Here is a 13543-nt window from a genome sequence, read left to right on the forward strand (position 1 = left end):
ATTGTTTTAAGAATAATGTGCAAAATGTACAATCCAGGTGTGCAAAGCTCTTAGTGACTTACCCAGAAAGACTCACAGCTGTAATCGCTGCCAAAGATGATTCTAACATGCATTGTCTCAGGGGGTTGAATAGTTATCTAATCAAGATATATTTGTGTTTTATTTTCCATTAATAAATACAAAAATGTTATACATTTCTTCCACTTTGACATTACAGAGTATTTTGTGTAGATCATTGAAAAAAATGACAATAAAATCAATTTGAATCCCACTTTGTAACACAACAAAATGTGGAAAATGTCAAGGGGTGTGAATACTGTCTGAAGGCACTGTAGATATATCCCCTCTGTAAAATGCATATTCCCACTGTAATCAGCCTATACTCTTATATTTTATGGTTAACGGTAGCTAACGTACTTTTGTACATCACGCTGTTCCGTACATTTGACCTTATTTTAGCACCCCAAAAACATAATACTTCGAGGTCAACTGTAATATGAATACCATTGTAAAGCACAATTTCTCCCCTTTCCAGCAAAATCAATGACGAGACCTTCATGCTGCCCGTCTCAGCATGATTGAAGCAATGGAGCTCCGCCGGGTCTTTTTCAAAATGGCAGGTGGGGAAGCAAAAGCTACTGCGTCATAGTGTGGGGAACCGGCTTTTTTCACCCGATTTGTCTAACTTATCACCTCTAAAATGTGAATAAAACACTAAAAGAGCTTATATAATGTCTCATTACATACCTGTTTGAAGGTTTGTGTCGAATTTGAATAGAGTTTTTAGGGTGCCGCTAAATGTATCTTCACAATTAAACTGTGGGTGTCACGATTTTTGAGAGTTATGATGGCTCGCAGTGATTGCACGAGAAATTAACAATTGATTGAATTAACTATTGATGGGTAATTAACTTTACACTCACCATTACACTCACCATTGATCATTTCTTGTTTTAAATCTGCGAGAGAAGCGCTACACCTGGTGGAAAGAGGCTGTACGTCACAGAATGAGTTGAATAATGCGTGCCGTACGTTTGTTTGTATATTGTGTATTGCTGGCAGGGGGGATCCTAGGAGACTCTGTTTGACTGACAGCAGGAATGGGCCAATCCTAACCGCAGGTGGTCAATGCTCAACCAACCATGGCCTTGCTTATGAATATGAGAGTGATGTCCCAATACTCTAATGTGGTTGCCTGGCTTCCCTTTACATGAGTTGTCTATTTTTGGACATTTATCAAATTAGTGCAATATCACTTTTACACTGTGTGATTATACAATAGGTAATGCAGACAATCTGTGGCTAATTCTAGGAATGTATGTGACTATTCACCTTCATGGTACATTACCAATAAACATATAAATACCACAAATCTAATTATCCAATGATATAACTCATAGTTAATGCTAATATCCTGTTTCCGTCTCTTTTCTCTTATGAGATTAAATGTAGGAGTAGCATTTTCCTATTAGGGCACAAGCTAACATTCGTCTTCATCACAGGAGTGAGTGTCCAATAAAGCCTAATGTGATTGGAGAGATCATTATGTGTGGGCCGAATTTCATTGCAGTGTTTACCTCATCTGGCCAATGATGGAGCTTCCTCCGTGATCTAATTACAATGATCTGATTGGGTAACGATGTCGGTGTGGGCCGCATACGGGCCTCTGCCTCTATTCTGCTATCTTCTCCTTTTTTATCCTCCTCTTTCCTCTTTCTTTCTTTATTATTTTTGTTTCTTATTAACAGTTGATATGCATATGTTTATAGATTTTGCTCCGTGATGAGCAGTGTTGTAGTACTCGAGACCGGTCGCATATTGAGTGTCTCGTTCTCGGTGTCCGATACATTAGTACTCGGTCTTGACTCCGTCTCAGATAGTGAGGGCTCATAATTTCTTCCCGAGACCAGCGGAGACATTTTTTAATAATTATCGGCTTCCATTCAATCAGCGCATAAAACCGCTTCGCCAGGCCAAATATATACACTCCGTTGTTGAAACATTCATATCTTAACAGCCTTTATATCGATTATAGACATGTTTGCGCAGTGGCGAACCTATAGGCCTTCAGTGTGTGACATGTTTGTGATTCTGAAAGGACAGCAACCGTAATACCAGCGCACTCATGTAGGAGAGTGCACTTTTTGTAAAACACAAAGGGCCAGTGGTGTAGTGGAGGGTATACGCAGGTATAAACCGTATACCAACTTTTTTTAACAGTGGTCATTGCGTATACTGACTTCTTAATCCCTAGTGATGCTTATCAAAGTAGTGTAGTGGAGGTATACGACGTATCAATTATGTAGTACAATAGAGAAATCATGCACAAAGTAGCCTACACAATCACAAAGCACGTGAAATATATTCACATGCGCACCACACACATAGCCTAGTTTAATTGGAATATCATCTGCAGGCATCTAGAGTGTGCAACTCTCAACTGGTTTTGGCATGGAGCAGCTCACAGAATTATGACATCAGTAAATGCTAACTAAGTCAACAATGGGTATGCAAACCAGGTATTGAAAAAGTTTAGTCTGAAGTGTTGGTTAGTAGGCTATTTGTGATGTGAGATTGTTATCATGCCCTGTTTGCATCAAGGGTGTAGACATGGATGGGCCTGGGTGGACAAAATGTGAGTATACCCACTTCTCCAGGTACCACTACACCACTGCAAAGGGCCGATGGAAAGACAGCAGTCACACACAGCATGATGTTAAAGGATAAGCAGTCCATAAACTCGGACATAATAAGCCAGTACAGTGCCTTGCAAAAGAATTCATCCCCCTTGGCGTTTTTCCTATTTGGTTGCATTACAACCTGTAATTTAAATGGATTTTTATTTGAATTTCATGTAATGGACATACACAAAATAGTCAAAATTGGTGAAGTGAAATGAAAAAAAGAACTGTATTCACCCCCTTTGCTATGAAGCCCCTAAATAAGATCTGGTGCAACCAATTACCTTCAGAAGTCACATAATTAGTTAAATAAAGTCCACCTGTGTACAATCTAAGTGTCACATGATCTGTCACATGATCTCAGTATTTATACACCTGTTCTGAAAAAAAGTCTGCAACACCACTAAGCAAGGGGCAACACCAAGCAAGCGGCACCATGAAGACCAAGGAGCTCTCCAAACAGGTCAGGGACAAAGTTGTGGAGAAGCACAGATCAGGGTTGGGTTATAAAAAAATATCTGAAACTTTGAACATCCCACGGAACACCATTAAATCCATTATTAAAAAATTGAAAGAATATGGCACCACAACAAACCTGCCAAGAGAGGGCCGCCCACCAAAACTCACGGACCAGGCAAGGAGGGCATTAATCAGAGAGGCAACAAAGAGACCAAAGATAACCCTGAAGGAGCTGCAAAGCTCCACAGCAGAGATTGGAGTATCTGTTCATAGGACCACTTTAAGCCGTACACTCCACAGAGCTGGGCTTTACGGAAGAGTGGCCAGAAAAAAGCCATTGCTTAAAGAAGAAAATAAGCAAACACGTTTGGTGTTCGCCAAAAGGCATGTGGGAGACTCCCCAAACATATGGAAGAAGGTACTCTGGTCAGATGAGACTAAAATTGAGCTTTTTGGCCATCAAGGAAAACGCTATGTCTGGCGCAAACCCAACACCTCTCATCAACACCGAGAACACCATCCCCACAATAAAGCATGGTGGTGGCAGCAACATGCTGTGGGGATGTTTTTCATCGACAGGGACTGGGAAACTGGTCAGAATTGAAGGAATGATGGATGGCGCTAAATACAGGGAAATTCTTGAGGGAAACCTGTTTCAGTCTTCCAGAGATTTGAGACTGGGACGGAGGTTCACCTTCCAGCAGGACAATGACCCTAAGCATACTGCCAAATCAACACTCGAGTGGTTTAAAGGGAAACATTTAAATGTCTTGGAATGGCCTAGTCAAAGCCCAGAACTCAATCCAATTGAGAATCTGTGGTAACTAGAAGGAGCTGGAACAGTTTTGCCTTGAAGACTGGGCAAAAATCCCAGTGGCTAGATGTGCCAAGCTTATAGAGACATACCCAAGAGACTTGAAGCTGTAATTGCTGCAAAAGGTGGCTCTACAAAGTATTGACTTTGGGGGGGTAAATAGTATTTCTTGTTTGTTTCACAATAAAACATATTTTGCATATTCAAAGTGGTAGGCATGTTGTGTAAATCAAATGATACAAACCCTCAAAAAATCAATTTTAATTCCAGGTTGTAAGGCAACAAAATAGGAAAAATGCCAAGGGGGGTGAATACTTTCGCAAGCCACTGTAGCTAGCTAGATTTATCACCAGCAACGAAGAAATCCTGATTGGATCTTTTTTTCTCTTTAGTGTTAACCCTTTCCTTTCCAACAAAAACTGAAGAGATTAAATCAGAACATCATTGAAAATAATAATATAATTATTATTATTATAATAATTATAATTTGTATTATTATTATTATTATTATTATTATTATTATTATTATTATTATTATTATTTTTATAAATCCTTAGCCCTTCTCTGAAGGCATAGAAGGCCCATTGTTCCCCACTGTGTTTGGTTTAGTAGTAATTTGTAGAGTGGCTCTATTTTCCCTCAGCATGCATTTTTTCCCTATTCTGAACGTCTAAAGAATGCATACATTGTTCTGAAATATGAACACAGAAATACTGGACATTTTGAACTCTTATTATGGTGGTGATTTGACAAAATTACAATCATGGTCTTGAATTGTACTCACATATTTCCGGTCTTGGTCTTGACTCGGTCTCGCTTTAGGTGGCCTCGAACACAACACTGATGATGAGGTATAGTAAGTAGTCTCTTCAGTACTTGCATACCTGAGAAACTGCAGTCAATCTGATGGTATATGGATGTGTGGCTCTATTTATATAACCTCTCTCTCACCCTCTCTCTCTCACCCTCTCTCTCTCTCTCGCTCTCTCTCTCTCTCTCTCACCCTCTCTCTCAACTTCCCTCCCTCTCTCCCTCCCCTCTCTTTCTTAGCTATATCGGCAGCCTGCAGTGGTGGCTGTAGTGTAGTGTATTGTAGGTGTGCAGCCTTATTTTCTGGCTGTTATATTCACTCTGTGTGTGGGGTGGTGACGGGACTAGCTAATTACAGTTACCCCCTCCTATCCCCATAGCAGATACTGCTCCAGAACTTCAGGACTTCAGGACCAAAGTCTTCTAGCACTAGCAGGCTGGGCCAGGTTGGTTAATTTAAGGTGGTGGAGACTGGGCCTACACACCTGCACAGATATGACACACACAAATACAACTCACAGACACGCCAGTACACAGATATGACACACACACACACACACACGCAGACTGTTAGACTTTCAGGGCACTATTTTCGGCTGCCGTTAAGCCAGCGCAATTGTCAAACGCATGCTCCTTTGCAAATTTGACCTGTTAAAGTCAGTGCTCTTTTATTTCCAAACCCTAGCTCCAGGATTGGTAATTTACCTGTCTTATATGAGCTCACTTGTGCTTAGGTGGGATGGGTGGCAATATCTGAGGTGTGTCCTTAAAAACGTTTAGTATGCGCTGGTGGGGGTATTTAAGACCAACCGAAAGCTGGTCTTAGCGTAGGTTATAGCATGGATTTTGACAACGGAAGCGCAGCCTTTCCAGCCGTGATGCACAGTGCCCATATGCACATGGAACAAGAGAGATGTGCTTTTAGTGCCCGTAAACCTCGTATTTAAAAACAATAAAAAACTAATATTTTTTTCCTGTTTTGTTTGATTAAAAACCAAGCATAGCCTCCCCTCCTTTCAATGAAGGCTGTTTTTTTGTCATGCCCAATGCGTTCGCCAAGTAGTCAAGACTATGGATAAAGGGTTTGGCTCGTGAGACCACTTTGAAATAAATGTTAATCACCAAAGCTTTATTAAAATAGTGAGCGGACATCCAGCTCCTGTTATTATTTTGGATGTGCATAAAAAACCCTCCATGTAGGCTATATGCCCATCATGGAACGAGAGATTCGATAACCCGGTGACACTCGAATTTAGAAACATTGAAGTTATTTTCCTGTAACAATTGCTTGTTTTCCGTTTTGTTTTATTAAAAAAGAAACCCTTATAGTAGGCTACCCTTACCCTACTATAACGGAAGCTGTTTCAATGTCTGGTGTCTTTCTCATCCTGGCCATGCATTAGCCATGTAGCCTATCCATAAAAGGCTTCTAAATGGTCTACTCGTGAGGCTTTTGCCAACATGCTTTTGCATTATTCAGAATTCACATAGGCCAACCTGCAGTGTATACTCCATTCGACTTGTATCCATCCCCATGCATTTCCAAAGAGTGCCTCTTGTCCGGTTACCAAAGACGTGCTCTTCTAAACATAGGCTATTCACATTTTTCACTCCTATAACACCATATCAACGGTATGCCTAGGCTATATCTTGCTTATTGAGAATGTGCCTCATACATACAATATAATTAACGGGAGCCTAGTATTTTTTATTTGAGGAGAAGTGCGATCCGTAAAGACCTATACTAGTTGAAGCCAATTACGATGTTGACTGTCAACACTCCAAACATATTGAGCAAACACTTTTTTTTTTACTGTTGCTATCACTCGTTACTATAGCCTATGCTATTTAATAAACTGTAGTATCAATCCACGATGGACTAGGATGAGAATATTCCTTGCCCCCAGCCGGATTGTAGTTGATGACAATGCAAAGACCATCAATAAACTACAGAATTTGAGACAAACCCATGCAGTATTAAGCCATGGAATGCCTTGATTGGCCAGTGAGTGGCCAAGCCCTCGTCACATCTACAACTTGTTTATTCATCAAAACCCAGCCCTTTCGCGCCACCGCCAGCTATTGTGCTCATAATAACGGCTGTGAAAATAGCAAAACAAAATCTGACACACCCCCAGACCTATAGCACTAGCGTCAGCGCTTAGATTTACCATTGTGTTAGGTTAGTTAAAATATAGCCCTCCGGGTCTAAAAAGTCTTATTGGATTAATTTATACACTTTCGTTGATCCATTTAATCCTAACTTTGACCATACCATATTCTTTTTTAATCCTTTGAACTCCCACTCTTACACAAACAAAACAAAACAGAACAAGAAAATGTCACATGAAACAATTCTCTACAAAAAGGAACTTGTAAGCGTTGCTTTGTTCCATTAAGTGACAACAAACCCATTCTGTGGGTGGAATTAATCCTCTGACATAATTAGCAGTGCGCCACTTCAGACACCACAGAACGAGAGAGACAATGTTCATCACTTCCTTTACTAATTAAAGTCTCTCTCTCTTCTAAACACTTCTGAGGCCAGCAGTAAATACAGCAGGAACAATTTTACAATGTGACTCACAGACTAATGGGCCTAATGGGCAGTGTGTGTGTGTGTGTGTGTGTGCGTGTGCGCACCAAAGCACTCCCTCTAACAATACATACTGTCATTCAACCTCGGCACTAAAGTTTCCATCTGTGGTGGTAACAGTTATGTAAGCCTGTCAAGGGCGACATAATAACAAACTAACCAGTCTCTCATAGAAAGAGAACAACAACAGCTAGAGAACACTTTAGTGCTATGATGTTGAATAGGCTTGTTACAGCATCAAAATGGCATATGACTCATCTGAACTTTAGGTTTCTATGGACAAGGAAAGTGTAGGCACATATGCCCCATCTGTCAACTTTTCTGCTTTTTGTTGCTCTTATTAACCATGTCTAAGTAATGGTTTCTCGAATTTCAATTCTCTTTCCTTTCTGTGCTAAATAAACATAAAATAAATGCTGGTGTTACCTCTGTTGTGGCAAAGGCAGCCAATGTTGCTCACTGTTGGTTGCTGACTACTGCCGCAGCATAGGGGAGACACACATGACAGTGAGGAATCTGCCAAAGGGTTTCGGACATATTATGATACCTACCTCCTTGATGATACAATGGTTTCCTTAAAGGTTCATCTTGGTACATATGTACTGTATCAAGCTTCTCAGAGTAGGAGTGCTGATCTAGGATCAGGTACTTCCTGTCCATGTGATCTTATTAATTGGGATCTAAAAGGCAACACTGATCCTAAATCAGCACTCCTACTCTGAAGTTTGATACAATATATACGGTCCAGATTTCATGGTTAATGAAACCATCGCTTGAGACATACGGCCCCTGGTCTCTTCCTCTCTGTCTCTTCCCCATTGTGTCAAGTCCTGGATTAAACACATGATCTTCTCTATCTCTCTGCAACATTAACCAGGTATCCCCTTCTCCTCTGTTCCTCCAGGACCATTCAGAGATCAACTCCACCATGTTGCGCAGTGAGATCAACACAGCCAGGGTGGAGGGCCTTCGGGCGGGCACAGTCTACGTCGTGCAGGTGCGGGCCAGGACCGTGGCTGGCTTTGGCAAATACAGTGGCAAGATGTGCTTCCAAACCCTCACAGATGGTAAGGATCAACGGGAGGAGGGGAGGCGAGGGAAGTTTGTGAGGGGTGGTGGTGGGGAGCTGTGTGTGTTTGTTTGTGTGTGTGTTTGTGTGCGTGTGTGTGTGTTTGTGAGAGAGAGTTTGTTTGAGAGAGAGAGAAACTGTAAGAGAGAAAGAGAGAGACAGAATAGGAGTGGATATAGAGTAGAGAGGAAGAAGGATTGTGAATTTGATTTGGGATCATATGATTGTGGATCACTGTGTGACAATATGTTTATTGATGTTTTTCGAATATTGTATTTCTAAATCCACTGTCTTAACCATCATGTATGAGATTGTTAAGAATGATATATTGGAGTTAAGAATGGTGGTTTTGAGCATTTGTCTTTTCTTGTGTGTAACTGACTGTGCTTGATCCAAACTGCTTAGCTAATTGGTTCTTCATTGAGCCCGTCTGTTGCTGAGGAGCTATCCCAGAATGCTTAGCTGTGATTAGTGGCTAATGTGATTAATTATTTGCCACCGGGGGTTGGATTTTTCAGGGGGGCGCAACACCTGCTACACTGGCACGCGGTGGGCGGTGGGGGGGATGTGCGTGCATGTGACAGTATGAGAGCATGTGTCCAGATGTTTGTGCGTGGGTGTACGCCACATTTCCTGTCTTCTTTCTTACGCAATATGCTGCAAGATGATTTACAAAACTCTACATGCTCCGGGTAGAAGATACCCTTTTAGGCACAGGTCTAGAAGCAGCTTACCCTCTCAGAATCCTAACCCTAACCACTGGGTGGTTCAGAAGTTTACATACACTAAGTTGACTGTGCCATTAAACAGCTTGGAAAATTCCAGAAAATGATGTCATGGCTTTAGAAGCTTCTGATAAGCTAATTGACATCATATGAGTCAATTGGAGGTGTACCTGTGGATGTACCTTCAAACTCAGTGCCTCTTTGCTTGACATCATGGGAAAATCAAAAGAAATCAGCCAAAATTAAAGACCTCCACAAGTCTGGTTCATCCTTGGGAGCAATTTCCAAACGCCTGAAGGTACCACGTTCATCTGTACAAACAATAGTACGCAAGTATAAACACCATTGGACCACGCAGCCGTCATACCGCTCAGGAAGGAGACGCGTTCTATCTCCTAGAGATGAACGTACTTTGGTGCGAAAAGTGCAAATCACTCACAGAACAACAGTAAAGGACCTTGTGAAGATGCTGGAGGAAACAGGTACAAAAGTATCTATATCCACAGTAAAACTAGTCCTATATCGACTTAACCTGAAAGGCCGCTCAGCAAGGAAGAAGCCACTGCTCCAAAACCGCCATAAAAAAAGACAGACTACGGTTTGCAACTGCACATGGGGACAAAGATCTTACTTTTTGGAGAAATGTCCTCTGGTCTGATGAAACAAAAATAGAACTGTTTGGCCATAATGACCATCGTTATGTTTGGAGGAAAAAGGGGGTTGATTGCAAGCCGAAGAACACCATCCCAACCGTGACGCACGGGGGTGGTAGCATCATGCTGTGGGGGTGCTTTGCTGCAGGAGGGACTGGTGCACTTCACAAAATAGATGGCATCATGAGGAAGGAACATTATGTGGATATATTGAAGCAACATCTCAAGACATAAGTCAGGAAGTTAAAGCTTGGTCACAAATGGGTCTTCCAAATGGACAATGACCCCAAGCATACTTCCAAAGTTGTGGCAAAATGGCTTAAGGACAACAAAGTCAAGGTATTGGAGTGGCCATCACAAAGCCCTGACCTCAATTTGTGTGCAGAACTGAAAAAGTGTGTGCGAACAAGGAGGCCTACAAACCTGACTCAGTTACACCAGCTCTGTCAGGAGGAATGGGCCAAAATTCACCCAACTTATTGTGGGAAGCTTGTGGAAGGCTACCTGAAACGTTTGACCCAAGTTAAACAATTTAAAGGCAATGCTACCAAATACTAATTGAGTGTATGTAAACTTCTGTCCCACTGGGAATGTGATGAAAGAAATAAAAGCTGAAATAAATAATTCTCTCTACTATTATTCTGACATTTCACATTCTTAAAATAAAGTGGTGATCCTAACTGACCTAAGACAGGGAATTCTTACTAGGATTAAATGTCAGGAATTGTGAAAAACTGAGTTTAAATGTATTTGGCTAAGGTGTACGTAAACTTCCGACTTCAACTGTATCTATGATCCACATCAAAGGGCAAATCTCCACTTGACATCACAAATACCCCACCTCCCCCTATTCCTCCGTCCTTTCCTCCCTCTTTCCCTTCTTCCCTCTCTCCTTCCATCCCTCCACACAGTCCTCCCTCCCTGTCAGATAGTCCAGAGGTGGATAGGTGCAGGTGTTGTTGTAATCTGTTGGAGCAGATTTAGTAGTCTTGACACAAACCCTAGTACACTACATGACCAAAAGTTTGTGGACACCTGCTCGTCGAACATCTCATTCCAAAGTCATGGGCATTAATATGGAGTTGGTCCACCCTTTGCTGCTATAACAGCCTCCACTATTCTGGGAAGGCTTTCCACTAGATGTTGGAACATTGCTGCGGGACTTGCTTCCATTCAGCCACAAGAGCATTAGTGAGGTTGGGCACTGATGTTGGGCGATTAGGCCTGGCTCGCGATCGGCGTTCCAATTAATCCCAAAGGTGTTCAATTGGGTTGAGGTCAGGGCTCTGTGCAGGAGAGTCAAGTTCTTCCACACCAATCTCAACAAACCATTTTATTTGTATTTTATAAAAAAAGAAAAAAAAGAATTGATATTTCGTGATATACAATTGATAGTTACAGTCTTGTCCCATCGCTGGAACTCCTGTATGGACTCGGGAGAGGCGAAAGTCGAGAGCCATGCGTCCTCCAAAATACGACCCACCAAGCCGCACTGCTTCTTGACACACTGCTCGCTTAACCCGGAAACCAGCCACACCAATGTGTCGGAGGAAACACTGTACAGATGGCGACCTGAAGTCAGCGTGCATGCGCACGGCCACCACAAGGAGTCGCTAGAGCGCGATGGGACAAGGACATCCCAGCCGGCCAAAACCTCCCCTAACCCGGACGACGCTGGGCCAATTGAGCGCCATCTCATGGGTCTCCCGGTCGTGGCAATGCCTTAGACCGCTGCGCCACTCAGGAGGCCCAACAAACCATTTCTGTATGGACCTCGCTTTGTGCACAGGGGCATTGTCATGCTAAAACAGGAAAGTTGAAAGCACAGAATCGTATAGAATGTCATTGTATGCTGTTGCGTTAAGATTTCCCTTCACTGGAACTAAGGGACCTAGCCCAAACCATGAAAAACAGCCCCAGACTATTATTCCCCCTCCAACAAAGTTTACAGTTGGCATTATGCATTCGGGCAGGTAGCGTTCTCCTGGCGTCCGCCAAACCCAGATTTGTCAGTTGGATTGCCAGATGGTAAAGCGTGATTCATCACTCCAGAGAGCGCATTTCCACTGCTCCAGTCCAATGGCGGCGAGCTTTACACAACTCCAGCCGACGCTTGGCATAGAGCATGGTGATCTTAGGTTTGTGTGCGGCTGCTCAGCCATGGAAACCCATTGAAGCTCTCGACGAACAGTTCTTGTGCTGACGTTGCTTCCATAGGCAGTTTGAACTCGGTAGTGAGTGTTGCAACGAGGACAGAATATTTTTACGCGCTACGTGCTTCAGCACTCGGCGGTCCCGTTCTGTGAGCTTGTGTGACCTACCACTTCGCGACTGAGCCGTTGTTGCTCCTAGACTTTTCCACTTCACAATAACAGCACTTACAGTTGACCGTGGCAGATCTAGCAGGGCAGAAATTTGACAAACTGACTTGCTGGAAAGGTGGCATCCTATGACGGTGTCGCGTTGAAAGTCACTGAGCTCTTCAGCAAGGCTATTCTACTGCCAATGTTTGTCTATGGTGATTGCATGGCTGTGTGCTCGATTTTATACACCTGTCAGCAACGGGTGTGGCTGAAGTAGCCAAATCCACTAATTTGAAGGGGTGTCCACATACTTTTATATATATAGTGTACCAGCCAGGTCGCTCAAGATCCAAGGCGAAATTCGACATCTTTCCAGGTACCCAGGACCTCGGTAGAATGCTTAAAAAACGGCAACTAGGGCCAACCGTGAGGGCTATTACCATCAAGTAGACTTGCGGTTTGCTAGGGCGTTGTGGGCGGGGATGGCGGATGGGCGTAAGCCGCAAGCTCCGGCTCCGAGGGTCACGTGTTCAATCCTAGTACTTTTTATTTTTTTGTTTTAACCCTATCCCAAACCTTAACCCCACCATTCGGAATGAATGCCTAAATTTAACCTTTGAAGTTTGACGTTTAAAGACAAACGTCAGATTCTGAAGTGAGACTGTGAGAGCTTGTTGATAAGACACCTGTCAGACTGGTAGACTAAGTTCCTCACCCTCTACAGTGTCTTCCTCCCCTGTCCTCCCCATGTCCCCCTCCTCTCACCTGCAATACCCGTGTCACCCCACCCTCCACTTGTCTCACCCCACCCTCCACTTGTCTCATCACCTTCTTCACTGTCTATCCACCTCCTGCCCTCCTCCATCCTTCTCTCTGAGTCTTTTCTTTTTCCTCTTCTCTCCCACAACCTCTCCTCTCACAGTCAACAATTCCTCATATCTGTCTGTCATCACATTGTCACACGCCTCCCACAGTTGTCTCATTACCCCCCACCCTCACCCCACTCACTCAGTCATTTGATTGACAGGTGCAATGAGGAGGAGCTGATTGGCCTATCATAGAGACTAGTTCTCTACAGCCAGGTGATGATACCTGACTGTAGGGCAGGGCGATATATCGAATTAATTAGATTAATTTGAATGTATGTTTTTGCGTGTTATTCCAAATGCCTGTATCGCAAGAATCAAGGTTTTGTTATTTTTAGTTTTTATGAGTGTTTATGTCCGCTTGTTCTCATTTTGTATTTTTGGTCTCGTCTCCTTCGCTCCTTCTGTGCTGTGTTCACCTTCTCATTTACACCAGAGATCTGTATATAATAACGAGATGCACGTCTCTACCATAACAATGGGCGTCGTTGTACCAAAGACAGGAAGGCAGGCGACAAGCTTAGGTCCAAAATAAGCACATAGAAATGCATTGGGTTTATTTTGGAC

At 42.9% G+C, this 13543-nt stretch overlaps 1 protein-coding gene across 3 annotated transcripts in view; it reads left to right on the top strand.

The window, feature by feature from the left end:
- The window catches only part of LOC121535151 (ephrin type-B receptor 1), a 325240-nt gene that overhangs the window by 271288 nt on the left and 40409 nt on the right, over positions 1 to 13543 (top strand). For all 3 annotated transcript variants that reach the window (XM_041841921.2, XM_041841922.2, XM_041841923.2), the window contains one exon: positions 8265 to 8427. In XM_041841921.2, the coding sequence (XP_041697855.2) occupies positions 8265 to 8427 (163 nt within the window). The remainder of the gene's footprint in view (positions 1 to 8264; positions 8428 to 13543) is intronic.

This window comes from Coregonus clupeaformis, chromosome 21, assembly GCF_020615455.1.
Source record: "Coregonus clupeaformis isolate EN_2021a chromosome 21, ASM2061545v1, whole genome shotgun sequence".
Taxonomy (NCBI): domain Eukaryota; kingdom Metazoa; phylum Chordata; class Actinopteri; order Salmoniformes; family Salmonidae; genus Coregonus; species Coregonus clupeaformis.